The sequence below is a fragment of the Zootermopsis nevadensis genome, unplaced genomic scaffold, assembly GCF_977971745.1.
Source record: "Zootermopsis nevadensis isolate Lab colony 2312 unplaced genomic scaffold, Znev_1.0 Znev_ptg000003l, whole genome shotgun sequence".
Taxonomy (NCBI): domain Eukaryota; kingdom Metazoa; phylum Arthropoda; class Insecta; order Blattodea; family Termopsidae; genus Zootermopsis; species Zootermopsis nevadensis.
Window position 1 is genome coordinate 13,809,618 of NW_028259135.1, and position 22,740 is coordinate 13,832,357.

A 22,740-nucleotide genomic window follows, 5' to 3' on the forward strand; every position below is an offset into this window, starting at 1 on the left:
AAAAGTGGCATTAATAATGAGCTGGGATAGCTCTGTTAGTATAGTGACTAGCTACGGGCTGGGCGACCAGGGTTCGATCCCCAACGGGGACAGAGGATTTTTCGTCTAGCCTCTGCATCGACTGATAGGTTGTCTCCATACCACAATTAAAATGAGTGGTTCCAAATGCTTCTTACTTGGAAGATCCTTGAAGAGGCTTCAGTCAAGTTGTGGCATTCATTTTAATGAATAAAGGTAAATTTGAAATAAAAAATATTTCTGAAATGACTTCTATGGCTCTGATGGACATAACTACCTCAAAAAATAATGTGCAGGTACATCTGTGCATCAAGTACTAGAAAGTAACATACCGAGCATTGAGCAAGCTGACACGCTCTTCATGGAGGACAGGTTCACCAACAGCGTTGCTGTCTGGTTGGTCAGTGTTACACTTAGGGAGAGATGAGGGAGAAGAAGAGAGATGACAGAAGTGACGAGCTGGCACAGTGCCACTTGTCACAGTAGACATGGCAGCTGCACCAGTAGTAGCTATAGTCTCGGAGTGGCCACTGTCAGACCTGTTGTGGTGCCACCAACAGGTTACAGACACAAACACAAACAGAGACAAGGTGGGCACAACATCAGCTACTCATATATGTTATTATCTGTACAAGAACACATTATTGTAGATAAGGTTATAGAATTTCACTGTTAATAAAATAATGCACACATTCAATAATTAGTGTAAGCAAGGACCAAGGTATGGTGGCAATAAGATGAAATATGTGCAAAGCAGTTACAATTTTTCTTAAAATGGATATGTGAAATTCTGTAAATTTATATTCACTGTAAGAGGGATTTTAACTTCCTAAATCACAATGCTAATGATCAGACTACTGGTAAAATTTATAACATGACTAAAATTATGTTTCATGGAATGACATTTTGAAATATTGTATGCAAGTTCAAATCATTTGTGATTCCCAACTCCAATTAATTCTTCTAGGATATAAAATTAGTAACTGATAAAAACTATATTTCTGAGTTTTGACTTAGCAGTCATATTTTGTACTGGACTAAATTCGTGTATTAATATGACCATCCTTCTTAGTTTATGCATTAACGATGTACCAACTACACAAGTTACACTGCATAAAATATGAAAAGATACAATTATGAATTCTGTATTGGGAAAGAAAATATAGGAAACTGCTGTAGTACATTTTTAAGGAACTGTTAAAATATCTGCATGTAGAAAATGGAAAATGGCACAAAAATTAATCAGAATAGAATTTCCTGATCAAAATTAAACCACCTACTAGCCAAATCCAGGGCAAACACATTGGTCCTAGTTGACTTAAACTCAAAAATAATGATTACATTTCATGTAATTAAATTTACCAAATTTGTGCACTATGATAATGATTATAATGGATACAAAAAATTCAAGTCTCAGTGACGTAAAAAGAAATTAATCTGATGAAAAGGACTATACTTAAAATGTTGTTTGAATGAAACTGGTTCAAATTCGAAGACTTACATAAAAATACCACACAGGATTCTGTAACTACATATCGTAAGAACCAGTGTTCTGAGGAGCTGTTAAGACAGACAACAACAAATAGCACACTTCCTGATGCAAGGTATCATGCACATTAGTAATCTTGTATTAATGACTGCCATACCTGTTACGCTCGCTTAGAAGTGAGATGTGACAGTTCCAGCCACTCTCCAACCCCATCTTTTCTGAGAAAACTCGTGACCGTAGCTCATTTTCCTTACTGAAGTGAACAAATCGAATACATGCACGTTCCAACTGCTCTATCAGCTGAACCTGTGACACCAAATTTTACTGAATAATCTACTGTGACTGGGATATGAGTGAAATGGTGGATCTGGTACAGTAAGACATATCAGTGAAAGCAAAATATTTAAGGCACATAATACAGGCATAAAAGAAAGTTTTATGTGGCAAATGCACCATCAATAGAACAAGAATTATACGAAGTAGTGATAGCTTTGGCAGATAAATGATGATAATGAGAAGCTAGAGCATGACACACAATACCTACCATGTCTATCTGGGCCTGGTATTGCATTGTAACCATCCCGATAAACACCTGATTACACTGCATTTCAAAGCAACCTTCCACATCATTCACATCTTCCTCATGTACCTCATTTCCCAGGAGAGAATCTGTATACAATAAATTATGTGATCATGCACATACAAAAAATACATCTTCAACAGCATGTTTTTAAAAATATAATGTATAAAAATCAATTTCCTTTATACTTTATTCAAATTTGCTTAATTTTTTATGTTCCAGCTTGCTTCACACTAATTCCTCAGATCATTATAGTTATGTATACTAAATACAGTAAAACCACTGACTCACATAGATCAGACGACTAGCCATTTTTTAGTTTTGCCAAATGGGAATTCATGTAAAAACATAAGTAAACATCTTCCTATTTTTAATTTTTATATATATTCTACACATTTGACACATAATTAATTAAATTCAAATTTATGTTAAGCTGTTTAGTTAAATTTACTTGTTGTACAGCAAAATGCCATATCAGAAATGAAGCCCCAGCTGAGCACCAATCATATGTTAATATGCTAGCTGGCAGCATGGAAAATTAATTTTACTGTGTTCTAATTAATCAGCTATGGAAATAGATTAAAAAGAATTATGACATATGACAGCTGATAAAACCTGAGGAAAACAATTCTTAGTACTGTCTTTATGAAATGTAACATTCAGGACCAGAAAGCAGTACTATCAGATTCTGTTTAAAAAAAGTACCTGTTGAGTGAAAATGTCCAGGCAAGCTTTTGCAGTGTGGATCCAATACATTACGGAAGTCCCAAGCAAGTGGTGTTGGACTCCGATGAGGAACATAGAGGTGTTTACTATCAGCAGGCAGCTCCAGATACACTTGTGACAACAGACTGTTCACTCCTCGTGTCAATGGTCGATACGCAAATGCTGTACAGTAAGCAGTAAGGCTGGTACGCTGATAGAAATCCTGTACTTTCTTTCTGCAAAACACAAATATAGCTTCTGACAAACGCACAAAAAAAAGGGGGGGGCCCAAAAGAAACATCGTGAAACCAGATGAGTTAAAATTGCAGCACATATACAAAGACATAAAACAAGCAGGGCAGAGGCAACTGTAGAAATAGATGCCAATACTGTGCCATATGTAGATGATCGGTCAATTTCATATTGTACTTTCTTCAGCCCCAAGGAATGAATTCCATTTTCATTGGGCAGGAGACTGGATTTTCTCCAGAGAAGTGAATATTAACACAGTCCTGGAGAGAAAAATTCTGTCCCTTCCAAGAATTAAATTCTGCACATCAAGTCTGAAGGCTGTCACTTTACAGATTAAGCTATCCTACCTCAAACTGGCTAAACAAACATACCTGTCTGCGGGAGACATGGGGCAGAGGTCATGTCCATCCCAGTAGTCAACACAAAAGTCAAGAATTATGTCAGCTGTACCCTGAGACATGAGTTGCAGATCTCCATGACTCTGTTCCCTCATAACCACAGCCACCATATGTGGAAATGGAAACTTCAGCTTTGCCATTGATAATGAACGAGCAAACTTTATGTCCCGGCGGACAACTTCTGGTTGCTGCAAAAGAATTAACAGAATGAAAATATCAGAACAGACAGAGATAATGTAAATGCATCAGAGCTTATAAGGAAGACCAACCCCAAATCTTGACAATAATTTTTTAATTATTCTAAGGTATCAGATATCCACTCACCACATGCCTGAAGGTAGAAAGTTGATCCTCCAGTTTAAAAACATCTTGTGCTTGATCCATGAATCCAATTTGTTTTGCCAACTCACACAAGCATCTGCCACCAGCACAAACAGTCTCAGCAAAATTACACATCAAAACAGGTTCACATGTGGCTTATAAGCAGAGTCTCTAAATCTGGTTACCAATATTAATGTGCCTTTTTGATGACTCTTCAGTGTTGCTGCAACAACTGTCTGAGTCACACAGTGTCAACTTAGATATGTGAAACTGATTATGAATGGTGAGTTAACAGGAGGAGGCAAAGACACAAGTTCAGGATTCACTAAGCCTTGACTTATTCTCTGTGCAAGTCAGAGATAGATTATCCCTGCAATAAATGTCTTTATGACTCTGGAGATTACATCAAGAAATAAAGGGTCTGTCCACTGTTCCTCATTCTTTTCGATGTCTACCTAGATGTAATAAGTATGAGTGATCAAACACTCAGAAGTTACTCACTGAACAGCCCTCACACTTCTTTCATATGCTAATAATTAAAATGACAAATATAAACGCTAAGCTCATAATATTGACAGAGGTGTAAGTTTATAAGTGCAACTTAACTGACAAGAGGTAATAATTTATTTTCTAACTACTAAATCTTCAAACCAATTTATGTGAAAAAGAAACCAAGTTCGAATTCATCCTTACGGATATAAAACTACCTCAGTAACAAAATATTTTTCAGTTAGAATATTAAGAATGGTTTCTTAGATTATATAAGATACAACACAATGGGCATAAGTCAAGCTTTCCTGCTATAGAGCCAATGTGAACACTCAAATACAATTACTTATTGAGCAAAAATTACGTAAGGGCTGCAGGGGAATCTGACATGGGTAAAGTTTCTTTACATTAGACAACCACCAGACATACACTGCCATATAAGCAATAGAAGGTGCATCCACAGTTTGGTCTTAGGAATGTATGTGGTAGGTATACTGCAGACTATTTTGTTCTTGGGATATGTTTGTGTAACTGTGTTGTATTTTTAGGTACTTTCTGAAAACAATGCCTCATACTCCGACCTGTTCCACACCATGGAATGCATTTAACTGTGCAGTAACAAATGCTAACAATGATATGGATGAACCTTCACACATGCACACAAAATGTAATCAGCATCACAAGCATGATGCACTAGATACACAACATAATTATGTTCCATTCAGTAATCTGTGAAACATGAGAAAATTTCCTTATCTACAATAAAAATATAACATATTGGACCTGTTTTCTTACTCAAATGTCAACCATGCTAGCTAGATAGTACTAGGATCTGACATGTATTAAGTCAGTAATTCATGATTTTGACTATTCAGATGATGATCCATACGCTTTCCAGGTCAGATTAGTGTGGCTGCTGATGCTGACTCTCTTAGGGGATCAACTCAGGACAGGAATTAAGAATTATAATAATTTCAGAATTAAATGCCTTTTTAATATAACAATTGGCAAAGCCATGATTTTATATTTTGCTGAAGCGGCTTTTATACACTACATTGTGTTCAAAAATGGTCTAGAATCTATACTCTATGCTGAAAGACAATACTCAATATTCAATACTCTGTGTGAAAACATATCAGTGCAATAGTAACAAAGAAAGTCACAAATAATGCTATTATACTATTGCATGTGAATACAACAGTAAGCATCAGTGTCAATGTAGTTAGTGTCAGTATGAAAAGGAACACAAAACTTGCAAGAAAAATTAATGCTGTAACTATGGTACAGTTATACATAAATCAAAATATAAAATTGAACCAAATACTATATTACAGAATGATACAGAACTGAATATACCTCAAAAATCATAATGCTTTCTGCAAACACTACATCATGTTTATTCACTTAGCAAGTCATGCATGATGATATACTAGAATGTGGAATCCACAACATACATGAACACACAAACATAATTTGTGTTTAACTGTGTCATAACATCTGTGAAGTTCTGGAAGATATAACTACATGCAATTTACTTAACTCATATATAAATTCAAGACAGCAATAAGTTGTATATACACCAACATATTAAAACACAATGTCCACATGGAAACATGAACATCTGTATTATATAAAAGCAACAAGCTAAAAAAGTATTAAAAGTCTGTATTTCACTTTCATTTGATTAGAATGAAACAGCAATGATGTTTATTACAGAGCACATAGTATAAGATGTTAAGACTGAAGGATAAGAGCCAATTGTACATAGGCCAATCAAATGTTATTGTAATGATCCATACTAGTTCCAGCAAAAATCTCCTTTTGTGTGGCTGACTGAATCATGCTGTGAAAACTGTGTATAGAGTGCATTATTCAAGCATTGGTTTTCCTGTGTGGACATGTGTACATTTTAATGGGTAAAACATGAACTACTACAAACATCCTCTATGCCACATCATGAGTCCCCGATGTTCACAGGTGAAACCTCCTACAACAGAAGAAAACCAGCTGCAAAATACTCCATCGCCCAGCCAAATAGAAGCATTTGAGATTGCACACAGATGCAACCATGTGTCACAACTGGGGAACGTTAAGACATTTTAAATACCAATGAAGAGGAATTCTCATAATCAATTCAAAAAGCAAACTAGTATAAGATATAACCTATATTTTAAGCTAAGTATCAATTTTGAAAGCAAACACTGTACAAAGAATTTTTTTTAAATTAACAAAGTTTGATGAAAAGTGAATAATACTGAACCAATACAAAACAATATTAATTTTTCAAGATGACTTTTTGTGTAGACCCACAAATAACAAATTTCTTCAAATACGTCTGCTAGTTTCAGAGAAACAGATAAACGTGGCATTCCCATTATGTAAAATTTTGTTTAAAGAATGCGTGAAAAGGTACCAATTTAATAACTCAGAAGGACAAAATTACAGTACAGACCTTTTGAAAACAGATAACCCCTGATGACTAACGAGGGTCATTCTATATTCTGCCACTTTTGTATCTAAGTATCTGAAACCCCCTCTCTGATCTTATACAGTTTTACCCACACATAATCTACACACATATATACATGCAAAACATGCTAAACCCTCATATACCATACTCTTTAAAATGTAACCAATAACAAAATTATTTCTTTCTTGATGTAAGGTTGCATCTGCATGTAAGTTCTCTAAATACAAGAGAATAAAAGATTACAAGGGAAGATGTGACAACTGATAAAGTCAGACGTAATTACTTATTTGCTCCTGGCAGCAGCACAGCCATGTCCTCTGAGAGATTTGCTTTCCTGCACAACGAGAATCAGAAGAAACCAACCAATTACCACTTCAAACTCTGAAGGCAACACACTTAATACAAGGAAGATGGCTGTCTTCTGGGTTGCAGTACCGTGTAGTCTGGTAGAAGTTTATCAATGTTTCAGAGGTACATGCTGTCTCCATAATCAAGGCGATGAGGCAGCATGTACGTCTGAACTGTTGGTAAACTTCTACATAGCGCTACAGCCCAGAACACAGCCATCTTTGGACTCACTGTTGTGAAAACCTCAAAATCCTATACATAAAACAAGTTCAAAACACCTTCATACTTTACCACTGAATGTTCTACATCACTCTCAACTGCAATGTGTTCTGTATGTAATTTTCTTGGAATCAGAGAAAGAAGAGACTTGTGCCACAATTTAAATGTGATTTCTTACTTGTAACAAGTATTTACAAATCTGGAAAATTATAGGTTTCCAAGCACATCAATGGAATATACCACTTGCAGAACACTGTCTATGAATGGGTCTCATGTGCTTCAGGGTGTGGACAGATACAATGGCAGGCATTTAAATTTCTACAAGAGCCAGACTGGATAAAGTAAGGAATCTTGTAGCAGTTCCTACTCCTTTACATATGGATCATGTGAGAGGTCAAGAACATCCACACAAAGGAGAAATTATTTATTATGATATACACAAAAAAGAAGAATGAAAAAATTGTTCTGTACATAGTTTGGGGATGCTGAATCTGGATGGCAATGAATGATTAGACATGGAACCTAAATCACTTTTATTACATAAAACAGCTCACCCAATAGAAAATTTCATTATACAGTCCTTTTCCCAGAATGTATTACAGAAGAGATGGGTATATCAGAACAAGTCTGAGGTTAAAATAGAACAGAAACCAGCAAAACAAATACACCAAATTACCCCGTAATAGAGAATGCATGAGGTAAATAATATTTTCAGCAAAGTGATATTCTGTCTGCCTGAAGCAGTACCTTTCAAGCAAAACCTTTCCTGGCATTTTGAACTTGTCATACTATTCATGATATCAAACTGTTGCGATTCCAGCTCTCTGAAACATTACCATGTAATCTTGAAATGTTTCCAACATACAAAATAATTCTGATTGCTCCTTCAGTGATACCAGTACACGGTTTTAAAACAGTTTATATATGCACAAACACAAACATAATGTTACTTCACAAAGCAGAAAACTACAGACATGAATATGGTATATAAAAACTGAGTACAAAGCACAGAGAAACAATTTAGAACAAATAAACTGCATTTAGTAAAATACCAACATAAAGGTAAATTAAGAAGAATTCAAATGATTTAGTTTCAAAGTATAACCTAATAACAGCAGAGTTATAACATGCAAATATTCCCACACTTAAAGGATGTTAAAAGATTGTGCTAACCAATAAACAAGGTTTTAGTTTACTGTTGAGGGTGTCAAAACAAAACAGACAACATGGTATAATACACAGACCATTAAATGTACAAATTTCATCCAATGATATAAGCTGCAGATAAGGAAAAGAAAAGTTCACTATTCACAATTTTACAAAAAAGGAATTTAATGTAGAAAAAATTCCCACAAATTCTATATTCAAAGGTGTTCACTGTATAAAATCAAAACTTTTTAATTTCATAGTTTTCTTCTAATTACCTGCTTTACAGTTTTTATAATTTTTAAAATGCTCACTATGCATGTTGATGTTGGTCTTCTGGGTTGTAACACTCTGTGAACTTGCAGGTAGACACCAATACTTTAGAGCAATAAACTGCCTCCATTCTTAGGATTGAAGGCTGAAGATTAGCCCAGAAGATGGAGGAAATACATACTGGTATCTTAGTTTAACAGACATCTGGCACAAATAATTGTAATTAATGGAAGGTAGATGAAAGCCACATACAGACAAATGATAGGATATTATAAATGACTGGAATTATAATGCCACTTGTATGCATACAGCGTTTCCACTATGGAACTTGGAAAATTTTAAGGGTATGAAGCCCCAAGCCTCATTCAGACCACTTCTCCGTTAGTCCTTCCATTAAATTTAAATATTTTCAGATTATATTTTCACTGCTTCACGTATGAACAAGTTATCCAAACAGCTTTCTCTCCAGCTTATACCCTGTAACTAAATATTTGGTAGACAAAGGAGCAACAATGCAGAGTACCTTACCTGCGATTGGTAACAGGGACAAGATCTTCATCGTAGAGGGCTTCGCATGTTACATGAGAACAAAACTGTGTGTAGTGCTCCTGTGTGGCCATGTTGCAGGTATTAAGCAAGATTGCCAACCCTAGAGGTTTCAGAGAGCTGAGATGCTGTTTCCATGTGTGGTCATCAAACTGAAGACGGAAGGGGCTCATGTGATCATGGGTCAGATCCAAGACCTCAGCCACTGTCGGCATTGCATTGTAATCTACAGCACACATGTTTTGTTCCATTATACATTAGTATGTTAAGGTTCATATCTGGAAAGGCAACAATACTTACATAATATTCCAAATATATCATAAAATATTTTATAACAGATAAAACTGTGTGATCAACTGAAGGTCAAACTGAATGAATAAGTATGCATCCAGGACAGTCTCTAATTGTACTAATTAATCACTAACAACTAATCTTAACCGACATGTATAACACAGTAAGAACAGAGGTAAAGCTACACTGGTGCTTATCCACCATGAAAATGGCATCATGGAGATAAACACTCCATGCATTACTATTAACTTTTGTACTAGATGGATGTGTCAACTTCATATCCTGGCTATATCTGAATCGCAGGGAACTATTTCCTGTACTCCTAAAAAAAATAATAAAAAATGGGTAGACCCCAGGGCTGGTCAACAAGTGAGAAAAATCCTTCAACTTACTGGGAAATGAATCGTGGTTGCCCAGCCACACAGTCAGACATTTTGCTGATTGAATACTATCTCATTTGATAAAAAATCAGCAGACCCTCACCTTATTTGACTTTGGTTTTATAAATTTCTTTACAATGGAGGTTTTTGGAAAAGTACTCAAGTTTCCATTAAGATTTATTAGTTACTGGAAACTCAAACAGTGCTTTAATATTAAAATAGTAATGTAATGAAATTCACAGTTTGGCACAAAGTTTTTAGCACACTAACTGTACAGCAGCTTCACATAATAAAATATTTTACATTGCACTGACACCGCCTTACCATGTTGCATAAAACTGGACTTTGACGTTCCCTCATCTTTCTCATCTTCTTCCAGTATTCCTGTCTGCAGTGGGTCAGTATGCACAATACTGTTTGCACTACACATAAAAAACAGTGACTTGCAAAAGATGAAACTGATTCAATTAAATTAGATAATTCACAACACTTGGCTGCATTCAAGCACACAGGACTTACAGTAAAATGGTCTACATCTTTCAGACAACATGGATTATCCTAAAAACAGTAATAACAATACTATGTTGATATAGTTACTGTTATGTATTTTTAGAGATGATTTGTGTAAGGCAATGGCATAAAAAAGATCCAACGAAAAAGTCATGATGAAACTCTTACCTTGAAGAGTGAGATGTATGAGAAGAGTTTCTAAGAAAAAAAACTTTCTCTGCTGTTGGATTTGGCCATGACAGGATACCTTTCTTGTCAACACAGCACAAAGCCTGCAAACAAATCATAATTTAGTGAAAATATATCAAAATGCATTTATTTGAAACTGACATTTGCTGGTTACTTGAAATGCTAATCATTAACTAATTACCACAAAAAAGATATATAGCAATTGTGGCACATATCTGTATTATTTTTCATCATAATTGCTTTACCTAAGAAGGAATTTGTCTCACTGTGCAATGAGACTACCCATACTCTTGCAGTAAAGTCTTGGCTCAACCCTGACAGCCAACCTTGCACTTCACATTGAATATCCTCATCTGTTCTAAGTAATTTATGTTGGTGCCACCTGTTTTGCTCATTGACAGCCTACCACTCCTTGGTTTATGGCTGATGTTCATACAACCATTTTTAATTCATTAAAAAAATGTTTTTTTGACATCACATCTCTCCACAGACATACACAAGCTCTCAGTGAATTTCACTTGCTTTATTCACTTACACACCAAATAATATCTCCAGTGTAGATGAGGGTACAATCCCTGAGGTAATGACATTTTTCACTAAATACAAAAAATGAAACTTTCAGTAATGTCTGTGGAACCAGTAATACTGATTTCTGATATAAAAGTAATGGAACAGTCCCCTGTTTGGAATGGAATGACACATAGGCATTGTGGAAACACTAAAAATTTCTAAGAGACACAAGTTAAGAATTAAATATCTTGCAGTTCAACATCAAACTTACAGTTACAGAACCTAGGACATGTAACAGGTTGGCCGATCGAGACGGAATCTGCCCACGTCCTCTTAAAACATCCACCAAGTAGGTCTTAATCTTTCTCCACTTGATCTCAGGTATTTGGTGTTTTGGCTCAGCAAGATCTGCTTCTTCAAAAGGGTCTACAGTCATGTGCTAGAAATGTATTAATTGTTTATATAAAAAAACAGAGCACTAACTGTTATATTGTTTGATAACACTATCAGCAGCAGAGGTTTACAGTGCTAACTGAAAACTGACAGGATGACTATGAACAGAAAATTAGAAAAGAAGCAGGCTCAAGTGTTCACAGGCTATTTTAATACACCACTCATTATATGCCAGGATAAATGGTTGGTTTCTGAGTTATTTGACAAAGCTATACTAAGGCATGAGATGTAAAGATGATTACAAATGACAGACTGGAGAGGATAAGGCATGGTTGTCATGACCTATTATTCATATGGTGGGACTGAGGAAAAAATTGTTACGATAATGAATGCATCAACCACAATCTGAACCAGCTACCTCCTAAACACAAATTACACATTACAATTGAACTAACCTGTTTAGTTTACTTTCATGAAGGGACAACAACTGTCAGTCAATATTTAAACCAGGAAAATTCTAGAAGTACTAATCAATCTACTACAACATAATTCAATACCAAATAAAAGACTTTCACTTTCACACTGATAAGATGAAAAAAACATTTAAAAGTTCTTTCAAGTAATGGAAAAATGTAAGACTAGTACAGTGAAACCTCTATCCATCGTTTTCCCGGATGCATCGTCTGTTTTGTTCGGTCCCAGATACATCCCATATAAAATAATGTTACATTTTCCCGCTTCTATCGTTCCTCGAACTATCGTTTTATCGCATCAATCGTTCAAAAATCTTAGTCCTGGCCCACGATTTTCCCGCAATGATCGTTTCTGAGAAATTATAACAAAATTTACGCGATGTTTTTAGAATTTAAAATGCTGGGTTTTGAGATAAGACGCACAATGTTTTTGGAATACACAGTAGCGGTAACCTGTTATGTCGCCCAACCAGCACAGATTCTTTTGGAATGAGGGGTCAGCGGTGCAGGGGTGATAGTTGGAGTGAATGGTGGTGCTCATTGTCAGAAATTTTATGAGTTTAATTAGGGTGCACTCATATTTCGTTCCAGCGATGCCAGATGGCATGTGCAATGTGAATTTCTTCACAAATGCTTTTATTATAAGTACAAAGGAAAGGTGGGCGACACTTTTCATTTTTCTGGTTCATCTCGTTTCCAGTGGTTCAGTGTCTTCTACAGCTACGTTTCGTTGAGTTCGGCAGTAATAGTATTTCCATTCTTCCTGTTATTGTTCGCAAAGGGGGTGGGAGTGGTGAGGAAGAGGAAGACGACGAATGCGAGCCTGAAGCTGTGCCGAGTTTTGCCGAAGCAAATGCTGCATTGGCAAAAGTGAAGTCGTTCTTTTATGCGCATAATATTAGTGAACGTGACGAGGGAAACATTTTGAACGTGGAAAGGGCTCTGTTTGGCCTAAAACGTAAAGTTTCGACAAACCAATTGTCCATTAAAGACTTTTTTGGTAAAAAGAAGTAACTTTGAAAGAGAAACATTCAGTTTTTTTCAAATTTTAAATGCTTTCCCGCAACTATCGTTTTCCCGTATTCATCGTTTTTATTCCCCACCCCCGCCAAAAACGATGCATCGAGGTTTCACTGTATTACAAACCCAGTAACATCAACACAACAAGGACCCATCTCTAGATAATTCATTACAATGAATGACATAAACTGGCATGATTTGCACACACAGTTTCATGAAAATCTGTTAATTGGTTCAAAAATTATTTGGGGAGGGGAGAACAAGCAGAAGTAATACCATAAGTATATCTTATAGAATAATGATGCAAATCCAGTAGTTAAGGAGATTTGTTGTTTTGTATCCCTGCATTCATTTGTATTCTTCAGTAGTAAACTTTCTCATCTGACCTGTGAATGAGAGGGCATATGGATAAGGGCCTGTATGCGAGCCATGCCCAGTGAGTCCAGAATGATCCAGGCCGCTGGAAACACAACTGGCAGCAATGGAAGAGCAACAGCTGTTGTCTGCAGGAGGAACATCTCAGTCCAATGACCTATTCCAACCCACCTGCTGAGGTATAGGAAGCGAATGAGGTTGACAAACAGCACACATACCTATAGTAACAAAGAATATAACATTTTTCCAAAGGTCTGTGAAAAAAGGTTGTTTTACAACAATACAATTATGCTGGACATTGTTTACTGTCTGTAATATCAAAACATTTCCTATTATGGAATAAAACTGTACATTACCATGTAACAAGAGTCCACCGATTGATCCTTTAACCAGCTAAATCCAGTCTATACACTCATGCTATTTTAAGATCCATTTGAACATTATCCTCCCATTTATGGCTACATCTATAAAGTAATCACTTTCCTTCCGGGTGACACATTAAAATTTTGTACACTTTTATAATTTGTTGTGTTTTATTTCACATAACTGTAATAATGGCCGACATCAAACCTACAGCCTTAAAGATATGAAACTTGAATGTATCTAGAAATGTTCTTCAACCTCTTAAAAGAGCTCCAGGAATAAAACTGACTCAGATATGCAAAAACATGTCGAGAAAATCTTATATACAACTGTAACTGACCAGAATGACAGGAAGTGCAAGCTGCTCCAAACACGTAGGCATAAGAAGGTGCCGTAGTCTATTATGGTATGTAACTGGTCGGTCCAGAGCCTGCTCTAGAGCCAAACGCAGATTGCTCAAGTATGGAGTCTCTTGGAGAATATACTTCTTATTGAACAATGGAGAACGGGCCATTGGAATACTAAATGACTCACGAATGGAATGCAACATGGGACTGTACACTTCACGAGCATGAAGAACTGGTGCTTCCTTATCCTGCAACAAGATGCATTTCATTTCTTACCACATAACAGGAGAATGAGTGACCTTAAATTATGATACTTATATTGGTATTCTTCCACAGGAATAGAGGTAAATCAGAAACAACTTCAGTTAAAACAGAATCAGGATTCAAACCATGCACCTCTCAAACTTAAATTATGAGGAGAGACCTCAAAATCACAATATTGTTGACTTATATTAGTGATACTGAAGTCTCTCACCTCAAATGGTATACAATGTCCCGGAGCCTGTTGACCTGGACGAATCATTATCACATCACCAGTCACCAACAATGCCCATGGTAGGTTTACAAGATGACCATCACGATATGTCCACTGTAGTGTAATACATGGTGAGAATGGTGAACAGAGGTGTGGGTAGTTCTCTGGTAGCCAATAACAGCTTCTTGTGGCTTCTGTTCCGAGCACGGCAAGAGTCATGTTATTTCATAAAATATTAAAATACTGTGTAACGCTTCTTAACCACTAAACTAGTGATGGAAGAGTACATAAATTCTAGCTTAATGCTACTAAAATTAAGAATGTTCTTAGTTATAATGCAACTTCTAAATTCAGTGAGTTGCATTTTACTGTGCAAAGTTTTTCTTTAGTTTTAAGATCTACAAATAGGCAACCCCATAACAAAGGAGACACTAACAGATAAATCCATTCTTCACTAGGCACATGATTTCCTCAATGCAGGCAGCTTCAAACTACCTCCTCCTAACCCACAATATACAACTGTAAGTATAATGGGATAAATTTAAACATATTGACAGTGAAATATCTTGAAAATTAATAAAATTATGGATTTAGGGTGTAGTGAGAATGGCAGGAGGACATTTGTTCACAAATTCCTTTGTAATAAATCATAGGTTAGGAGAATGAAGAATAGTAGAAGGAAACACTAACAGTGACAGTAAAGGTTTTTGATGGTAGAAAAGCACATGGTAGACATTAAATGCCTCCCATAGGGAAATTTCAGGGGCAACAAGGTGTAGATGAAGTTGGTGGGTTTAATTGGGGGGGGGGGGGGGGACAGAGAGTGAGAGGAAAATATCAGGCTTGGATATGTCTTGTAGTTGTCCTGTGGTTTGAATAAACTGGATGGGTTGTTTAGTGTGATCAATGCAGATACCATCTTAGCCATGAACTCTTTAAATTTTTCAATTGTAAGACCTACACAAAGCCTGCATACCTTTCAATTTTTCCAGTAAGTTACAAACTCTCTGTGGTATTTCCCAGTACCTCAGGCTGTTTTCCCTGGCAACACATGTTAGGTTGATGCTGAGACACACAAGTATTACAAAGCCTTCAAATGGCAAACTGCTATACCTGACAAAGGAGAAGCAACATAAAAACAAAACATGAATATATTAATTGAAGAACCACTGTTTTATGAAAAATTATCACAACTAGTGTCTGGACATATCTGGAAGAAACTGCATGAATGTTTCAAGCATGCCTTCTTGATTTCCTAGTAATAATTTTGTGCCAGCTTACTGACAAGAATGCAGGAAACATTCAAAGCTTACAACTTATGACAATGCCCATGATCTCTGCTAAAAGAAATTTCTTGCCAAAGTAAAACAACCATCCACTGCTGTAACAAATAATATACCGTAATATTAACGTCTTCATGAGCACAAGGCAACAATTTTCACCTGTCATAATGTACACACAAACCAAGACATATATAGTTGCCAGCCAAGTTTTCCAGCACACAACATTCAGTTACATAAAAGCCATGTGTAGCCTGATTTCAATTTCACCAAACAGCTTGCATTGTTATATTTATGTGCTGTTCCATGTATGAAGGACTATGGATATGTGCAAGGTAATAATTTTACTGTTTCTCTGTTTATTTTAAAGTAACTCAAATGGAAACCTTACATTAGATTCCTACAATTACAGAAGCTAGACTTAGGTTTGAAAGTGTTCCTTTTATTATTTTTTTTTGAGCTATGTCCTGTGCACCAAGACGTCATCATCAACAAACACTTATAATCTGTTAACTGCTCACTGTCATTTCTGATACCAATTTTTCTTTTTTTACATTTGAAACTTTCTTTTAATAGTAAAATAAAATTACACATCTCTGAAACATGCTTGTGAATATTTAGAAAACAGTACCTTGGATCACTGGATGTGAGGTAAACTAAAAAGAGAGTTAGTGAGTTTAAAAGAAGCGCAAGGGCTGACGTCCAGCAAAGTGTGGTATACCGACTCGTGTGATGGAACATATCCTTCAGCCATGAACCATACGGCCTGTAGGAAATGTCATAGCCTTTGTTAAAAAAACCAGTTTCATATGATGTACCTTATGCAATATAAGAAGTAATCCTATATGTTTGCATGTTGTTATTATGCAGCATGGAACAGTATTAAAATATATTAAACCACATCAATTTAAAAGAGTTCTGACTATGGTATATTACAAACTAAGCCCAAGATGAAATGTGTTGATTTGCTATAAAAACATAAGCATATGTCAAACTACAGGCAAAGATATTTAACTTCATGAGTAAAACTACTGAGGTCTTTGCAGCAGAGTGAAGAAGGACATACAAGTCCATGTTGCAATATATTACATTACACACACCATCTAACTCTCCAAACAATAACAAGAATTTTTTCTTTTGCACTAATGTTCAGCACAGTGTAGTGTTTATGATTCTGATATCTTACCTAGGATGGTGTCACCTGGCAGATGTAGTATTCTACATTTCATTATAAGCAAAGTATATACAAACAAAACTTTTGTAAGAATATCTTCCTGATTTCACTCTTATTCAAAATGTAAAGGCAGACAAAATTTATATTTGATACATGCCACATATTTTTTATTGGACTGATTACCAAACATCAAGCAAACAACACTTACAAGTAATCTTATTCCTCCTAAGAGAAAATTGCTACTTACCTCTTTGTTTGGAATTCTTTGTATTCATCTACAACAGTTTCAATATCTTGACATAAGCGATTCAGAGCTTCCTGTGTGGTTAAACCCATTCTGTTACCAGCCTCAGAATCCATCTGTTTAGTTCCTAATGACACAAATTACATTAAATGGGCAATTCTTCTCACCCTTTAGGAACTGTAACTGGTAAAATAACAAATTTCATGCTGAAGCCAGAAATACAGTATATCATATTCTGCACATTAAATAAAGGGTTGCATTAAAGTTTGGGAACTGAACTTCCCTTTAACTAACTAGCTGGCTTAGGAAACCCAAAGGTACATCACCAAATTAACCAAAGCTTATCTTCCCATCTATGTCTAGGTCTTCCCATTGGTCTCTTCCCCTTAGGCTTCCCAACAAATACCCAGTGCACATCTCTTGCTCCATCCATGAGCACCACATGCCCATCCATCTCATTCTTCTTAACTTAATCACCATGACAGTACTGGGGGAGGAGTACAAATTTTTAAGATTATGCAGTTTTCTCCATACCCCATCCTCCTCTCTGCTAGGCCCAAATATCCTCAACACCCTATTCTCAAACCTGAGGCGGACAGACCACGTTTCACACCCAAACAAAACAACAAGCAAAATTGTTTTACTTCACAAAACCAAAAATGTATCTGAACGTTTGCCCACAGCATCTCGTGTAATTAGCCAACTAAAATGTTTATAATTTGATTAAAGTCCTTTCACTTCAAGATACACTACAAATTAAGTACAAACTGAGGTTCTCTAGGCAGCGTGGAAAGCCGACTGTCGTCTGGCGTGTAGCGCCGTATATTCTGGGAGAAGTTTTCAAAGGTACTTACTGCCTCCATCGTCAGGGCGACGATGATGGAGAAAGCAAATACGTCTGAAAAGTCCGTGTATGTCTGCGAGACTAAACGGCACTACAAACCAGAAGGCAGCCAACTTCATGCATTAAAAACTGTTAAATTTCCATATGCACTGGTATACCTCTCTCCTAATGTTGTTTAATGGATATTGCATGGACATGAAGCTACCACCCTATTCGTAACCTCAAAGTCATACCATCCTCCTAAATAGCACCGCATTCTAGCACAGTTACAAATTACCAACATAACGCAAGCCTTTAGCTAATCGCCTGGCTTTAGCTGGTATAAACTGTTATTTTAGCGACATGTGGTAAACCATAATTCCATCTCTGTGACCACAAATTAAAACAAAAATATTGAATCTAGGAGCATGACATAGATAATCTGGTACGGATCACATCGTTATGATGGACCCAGATAACGCGGCTTTGCAACTACTTCATTTATGACCACTGGCGATGTTTCGTGATATCCATTGTGAGCAACCGAAATTCTTATAAATGGTTCAAAGATGTCAGTATATATGCTGACAAGTTTACCAAATAAAATTCCACACGCGACTCACTTCACACAGCTTGAGTGCAAGAACCGCTTGAGCATAATAAATGTATGTGCGTGAATGAGTTTTGTGTGCCCCGTACATTGAAAATGAAAAAGAAAGGTATAATGCCTGATGTACACGATTCCTTTGTATGACGGTGTTTATCGTATGTCGCTGAAATTGACACCCAGGTTAAGTGGAGCATGTTATGCAGTTATATCCATGTCAGCAGTACTGACATACAGATCAGTTTATCTTGCCATTCGCAATCCATAATTAAGTATGGGATAATTTTAAGAGGCAGTCCATCTAACAGCAAAATGATATTTATTGTACAAAATAAAATAGCTATGTTTTCAGAAGATGCAAAAATTTTAAGCAGGCATCAAAGCTTCCAACAGTTTAAGCATCTAGTCTCATAGGTCTTACAAAAAAAAAAAAAGGCAAATTACACACCATGTACATAATTGATGAATTTCTAATTTTTACTTTTCTTTCCTTTATACAATACAAAATGAACAGATTATTTCATCTGCTGTAATGGGTAGATTTATTTGTAACATATCAATACTTTATTATGTGGTCTTTGCTGGTAATGTGGTCTTTATAATAGTGTGAATTATCCATGTATGTATTGTATTATGACTTATTCCACATCCTGTTATCTGGCAAACTTACAGGTCTATGGAATGTGTTACAGATGTATGACATATGTATTAATGTAAAGGCAACAGGTAGTTGTGCTTTTCAGCATAACCAGACCTTACTCCCACCACACATCACTGATGTATTGTTTTTGCTTCACAGAAATTGAAGAAGTTTTTGGTGGTATTCTGGAAAATGAGCAGGATGTGTCTGCGGGTATGGCTGCTATTAGAACGTTGTTAAATGTTTTAGAACGTGATACTTGTAAGTGTGTACTGTTTTACATGATTCAATTATGTGTTATACTACATTCCAAGTTCATATCTGATCCTGTTATCCTCCTTCATTTTGTAAAGATTAGCTTTGGGGACAAAGGCATTATTGAGCATATTTATCCTTGCTACACATAAGTGGTTATAATTTGAATTTTGTCTCCATTGTAAGTCCTTGGCATAATCTTATGAAGGATCTATGGAATGTATATAAATTATTATACTCTAATTAGCATTAAACAGAACACAGTAGAATTTATTTACATTCCATAGATCCTTCACAGGCCTAATCCAAAAGTGTAAAACATGTCATGGCACAAATACAATACTTGTTTGTTTGTATCAATGAATATGAACTTGGCCATTTCTGACTTACCACTGTAAATTTAAGTTACATGAAATTACACATAAAATGGCTGTTTCATCAAAATGAAAGAACTCACTAGGAAGGGTTATCCACAGAGCTATTCTGGAAATGGTAGTAAAAAGAAAAATTTGTACATCTGTGAGAATTAGAATCTGATAGTACATGCATATGTTTTACTTGGCATTGCTGAGAATATAGAGCTTTAATGGGGCTGGTTTGACTTCTAGACATCTTTGAGAAATTCAGCTATGTATTAATTATTTCATAATTCTTAAACACTTCCATAAACAGATTAATAGTAAATATCAATTTCTGCAGCAGAAACAGTTCAGGAATTAGACTCCAATCTCCAGGCAGCTGTGGATGCAATGAAGAATACAGATTATCCTGTCACAGCAGTTGCATCAGGCTGTGAACTGTTCCTACGATTCATTACTCTGGCAAAGCTTGATACTAAGGTAAACATTTGCTTAAGTTGGACAGAATTAACTATACTTGACTAAAGTAATTTTCAGTCAATGCTGTTCATCTTTATTTCAACAGACATTTGGGGAGTGTAAAAGCATCATGTTGCATCGTGGTCAGCTTTTCTTGAAGAAACTAATGGAAGCAAGAGGAAAAGTTGCAAAGTTGGCATCTTCTTTCATTGTTGATGGTTCTGTAAGTTTTAATATAAAATCTAGTTATTGTAGTGTTGGTCACTGTGTAATGAAATTAATTATGAAGTAAGATTTAGTAACTTTGTTTTGTGACTTTAGCGTGTCCTCACTCACTCCAAATCACGTGTTGTTCTGCATGGAATGAAAGAAGCAGCACGAGCTAACAAGAGGTTTGAGGTTTACATTACAATGTCATCGCCAGACAATAGTGGGTATGTATGTAAAGAATACAGAGACCAAAATGAAAGCAACTGTGGTTATAAAAATACCTCATTCAGTAGATTGTATATTCTAGGATGTCTGAAACTTCCACTGAGATAGCTGACTATAATTGCAGCGTGTATGAAATATTACAAGTAAAATGTTATTTAATTTGTGAAGCCTTGTTTCAGAATGCCACCATTTTATGAAAATGTTTTCTCAACAGTTGCATTAGTAAGTTAATATATGAAGAGCCTCAAATATCCCTTCAACTGTTCAGGCATCAGGGCAGCATACAAATAGCAGATGATGTTGGATTTTAAATTCAAAAGTATTTGAAATGTATTCTTTTTAAAATTTGACACATACATTTTTCATGTTTATAGTACTCGATTTTATACTACTTACATGAGTCATGATGTAATAAAAGCCAATTTCTTTGTGATATAATACAGAGTAGAAATGCGTCGGCTGCTTGAAGAAGAAAACATTCCCTGCACTGTGATACTTGATTCTGCTATTGGTTATGTCATGGAACAGGTAGACATGGTTATGGTTGGTGCAGAAGGTGTGGTTGAGAGTGGTGGTATTATCAACAAAGTGAGTAGTAGAAATGAAATAACCCAAAATAATGTCACTGTTTTTTAAGAGAGATTCATTTTATGTACTGTAAACTGTAAATATTAGGTCATTAAGACATAAATAAAATAAAAACAGCATTTATACCTGAACAGACTTAGGGTAATACATATAAAATAATCCAATGAGACTCAATTAATGTAATTCACAGAACAAATATATTTTCACATGCTTATTTTGTATGTCGATATATTTGTCTGGCATATTCATACCCTTTGTTTAGTTGATGAAATATTGTCTTAATAATGACCTGAAAATTGAAGTTTGTCAATATCTGTTTAATACCACAGTAGGTACATATGCACATATTTTGTGTTTAGGTGGGCAGCTATACAATGGCAGTATGTGCACGTGAAATGAAGAAGCCTTTCTATGTACTCACAGAAAGTTTTAAGTTTGTCCGACTCTATCCTCTCAATCAACGTGATTTGCCTAATGAATTCAAGGTGAGTATTCTGTTAATAACAGGTTTCCAATTAATGATATAATACTGGTATGTGTTACCTGCCTCACCATCAGAACTTTAACCACTATGCACTGTTTCAACTGCAGAAGTGATATAGTGCCAAAGGAATGGGAAGAGGATGATGAATAGTGAGTGTTTAAGGATTTGAAAGTAGATAGTCATACCTATTTGAAGATACTATTCTGGCATTCCCCTGGACAGACTGATGATAGCCCAAGTTAGGATAGCCAGTAGGTTATGTAGTGTGAAATAAAACTTGATTATGAATGGTTGCTAGATACAGATTTGGAAGGTGGTTATCATGGCCTGTTTTAAGGTATTGCAAGATATGCTCAGCTTTTCCACTATTCAATTCTAAAAATATTTATAACATTTACTGTATTGGTAATTATGGATATTTTGGAAAATGAAAGATTTAAGTATATAGTTCCTGTGAGCTGTAAAGTTTGGCCATATTACATACTTAAGAGTTTCAGGTGAAGTTTTTGACAAAATGCCCATGTTCCTTAGTTTTCTCATCTAGAATAAGAAGCTGGTTTTGATGATGATAAAATTGTTTTACAGTATACATCAAGCAAATTAGGCAGAGATCTGAGTAAGGAGCACCCTCTGGTAGACTACACCCCTCCAAGCTACATCACATTGCTTTTCACTGATCTGGGTATTCTTACACCATCTGCTGTGAGTGATGAACTTATCAAGCTCTATCTGTGAAATATTATCTGTAACCTAAACATTCTATAAAATACTTATTTTTACTGTACAAATAAATATGATTTACTTAAAACATC

The 22,740-nt window shown here is 35.7% G+C and overlaps 2 protein-coding genes across 10 annotated transcripts in view; one reads left to right on the forward strand and one right to left on the reverse strand.

The window, feature by feature from the left end:
• l(2)k05819 (transmembrane protein 94-like protein l(2)k05819) overlaps positions 1–18,519 on the reverse strand; it is a 27,175-nt gene extending 8,656 nt beyond the window's left edge. Inside the window, exons 1-18 of one of the 7 annotated variants that reach the window (XM_022079973.2) lie at positions 18,281–18,519; positions 17,282–17,405; positions 16,492–16,626; positions 15,557–15,693; positions 14,581–14,774; positions 14,099–14,353; positions 13,407–13,613; positions 11,406–11,573; positions 10,604–10,707; positions 10,250–10,347; positions 9,237–9,480; positions 7,006–7,056; positions 3,767–3,860; positions 3,416–3,630; positions 2,793–3,028; positions 2,052–2,176; positions 1,665–1,813; positions 351–557 (exon numbers count right to left, since the gene is read on the reverse strand). In XM_022079973.2, the coding sequence (XP_021935665.2) occupies positions 351–557; positions 1,665–1,813; positions 2,052–2,176; positions 2,793–3,028; positions 3,416–3,630; positions 3,767–3,860; positions 7,006–7,056; positions 9,237–9,480; positions 10,250–10,347; positions 10,604–10,707; positions 11,406–11,573; positions 13,407–13,613; positions 14,099–14,353; positions 14,581–14,774; positions 15,557–15,693; positions 16,492–16,626; positions 17,282–17,394 (2,732 nt within the window). In that variant the 5' untranslated portion in view covers positions 17,395–17,405; positions 18,281–18,519. Of the gene's footprint in view, positions 1–350; positions 558–1,664; positions 1,814–2,051; positions 2,177–2,792; positions 3,029–3,415; positions 3,631–3,766; positions 3,861–7,005; positions 7,057–9,236; positions 9,481–10,249; positions 10,348–10,603; positions 10,708–11,405; positions 11,574–13,406; positions 13,614–14,098; positions 14,354–14,580; positions 14,775–15,556; positions 15,694–16,491; positions 16,627–17,281; positions 17,406–18,132; positions 18,198–18,280 lie in introns of those variants that run through there. The other 6 variants (XM_022079970.2, XM_022079971.2, XM_022079969.2 and 3 more) reach the window with 6 other exon arrangements.
• Positions 18,520–18,652: 133 nt separating this feature from the next.
• On the forward strand, positions 18,653–22,740 carry eIF2Balpha (eukaryotic translation initiation factor 2B subunit alpha). Of its 3 annotated transcripts, none has more exons than XM_022079993.2 (8): positions 18,653–18,820; positions 19,508–19,609; positions 20,303–20,442; positions 20,528–20,644; positions 20,743–20,855; positions 21,300–21,444; positions 21,804–21,929; positions 22,514–22,740. In XM_022079993.2, the coding sequence occupies exons 1-8, from the start codon at positions 18,769–18,771 to the stop codon at positions 22,661–22,663; spliced, it is 945 nt and encodes a 314-aa protein (XP_021935685.1). In that variant the 5' UTR covers positions 18,653–18,768; the 3' UTR covers positions 22,664–22,740. The 3 variants fall into 3 exon arrangements, with proteins under 3 accessions (XP_021935685.1, XP_021935686.1, XP_021935687.1); XM_022079994.2 differs by having other exon boundaries at positions 18,742–18,891; XM_022079995.2 differs by lacking the exon at positions 18,653–18,820 and adding an exon at positions 18,961–18,980.

Excerpts from the sequence above, each read along its gene's own strand:
- eIF2Balpha (XM_022079993.2), top strand. The coding sequence starts at position 18,769 with ATGTGCGTGAATGAGTTTTGTGTGCCCCGTACATTGAAAATGAAAAAG. Across the intron at positions 19,610-20,302 it reads TGTTTTAGAACGTGATACTT|CAGAAACAGTTCAGGAATTA; the intron begins GTAAGTGTGTAC and ends CAATTTCTGCAG. Across the intron at positions 20,645-20,742 it reads CTTTCATTGTTGATGGTTCT|CGTGTCCTCACTCACTCCAA; the intron begins GTAAGTTTTAAT and ends TTGTGACTTTAG.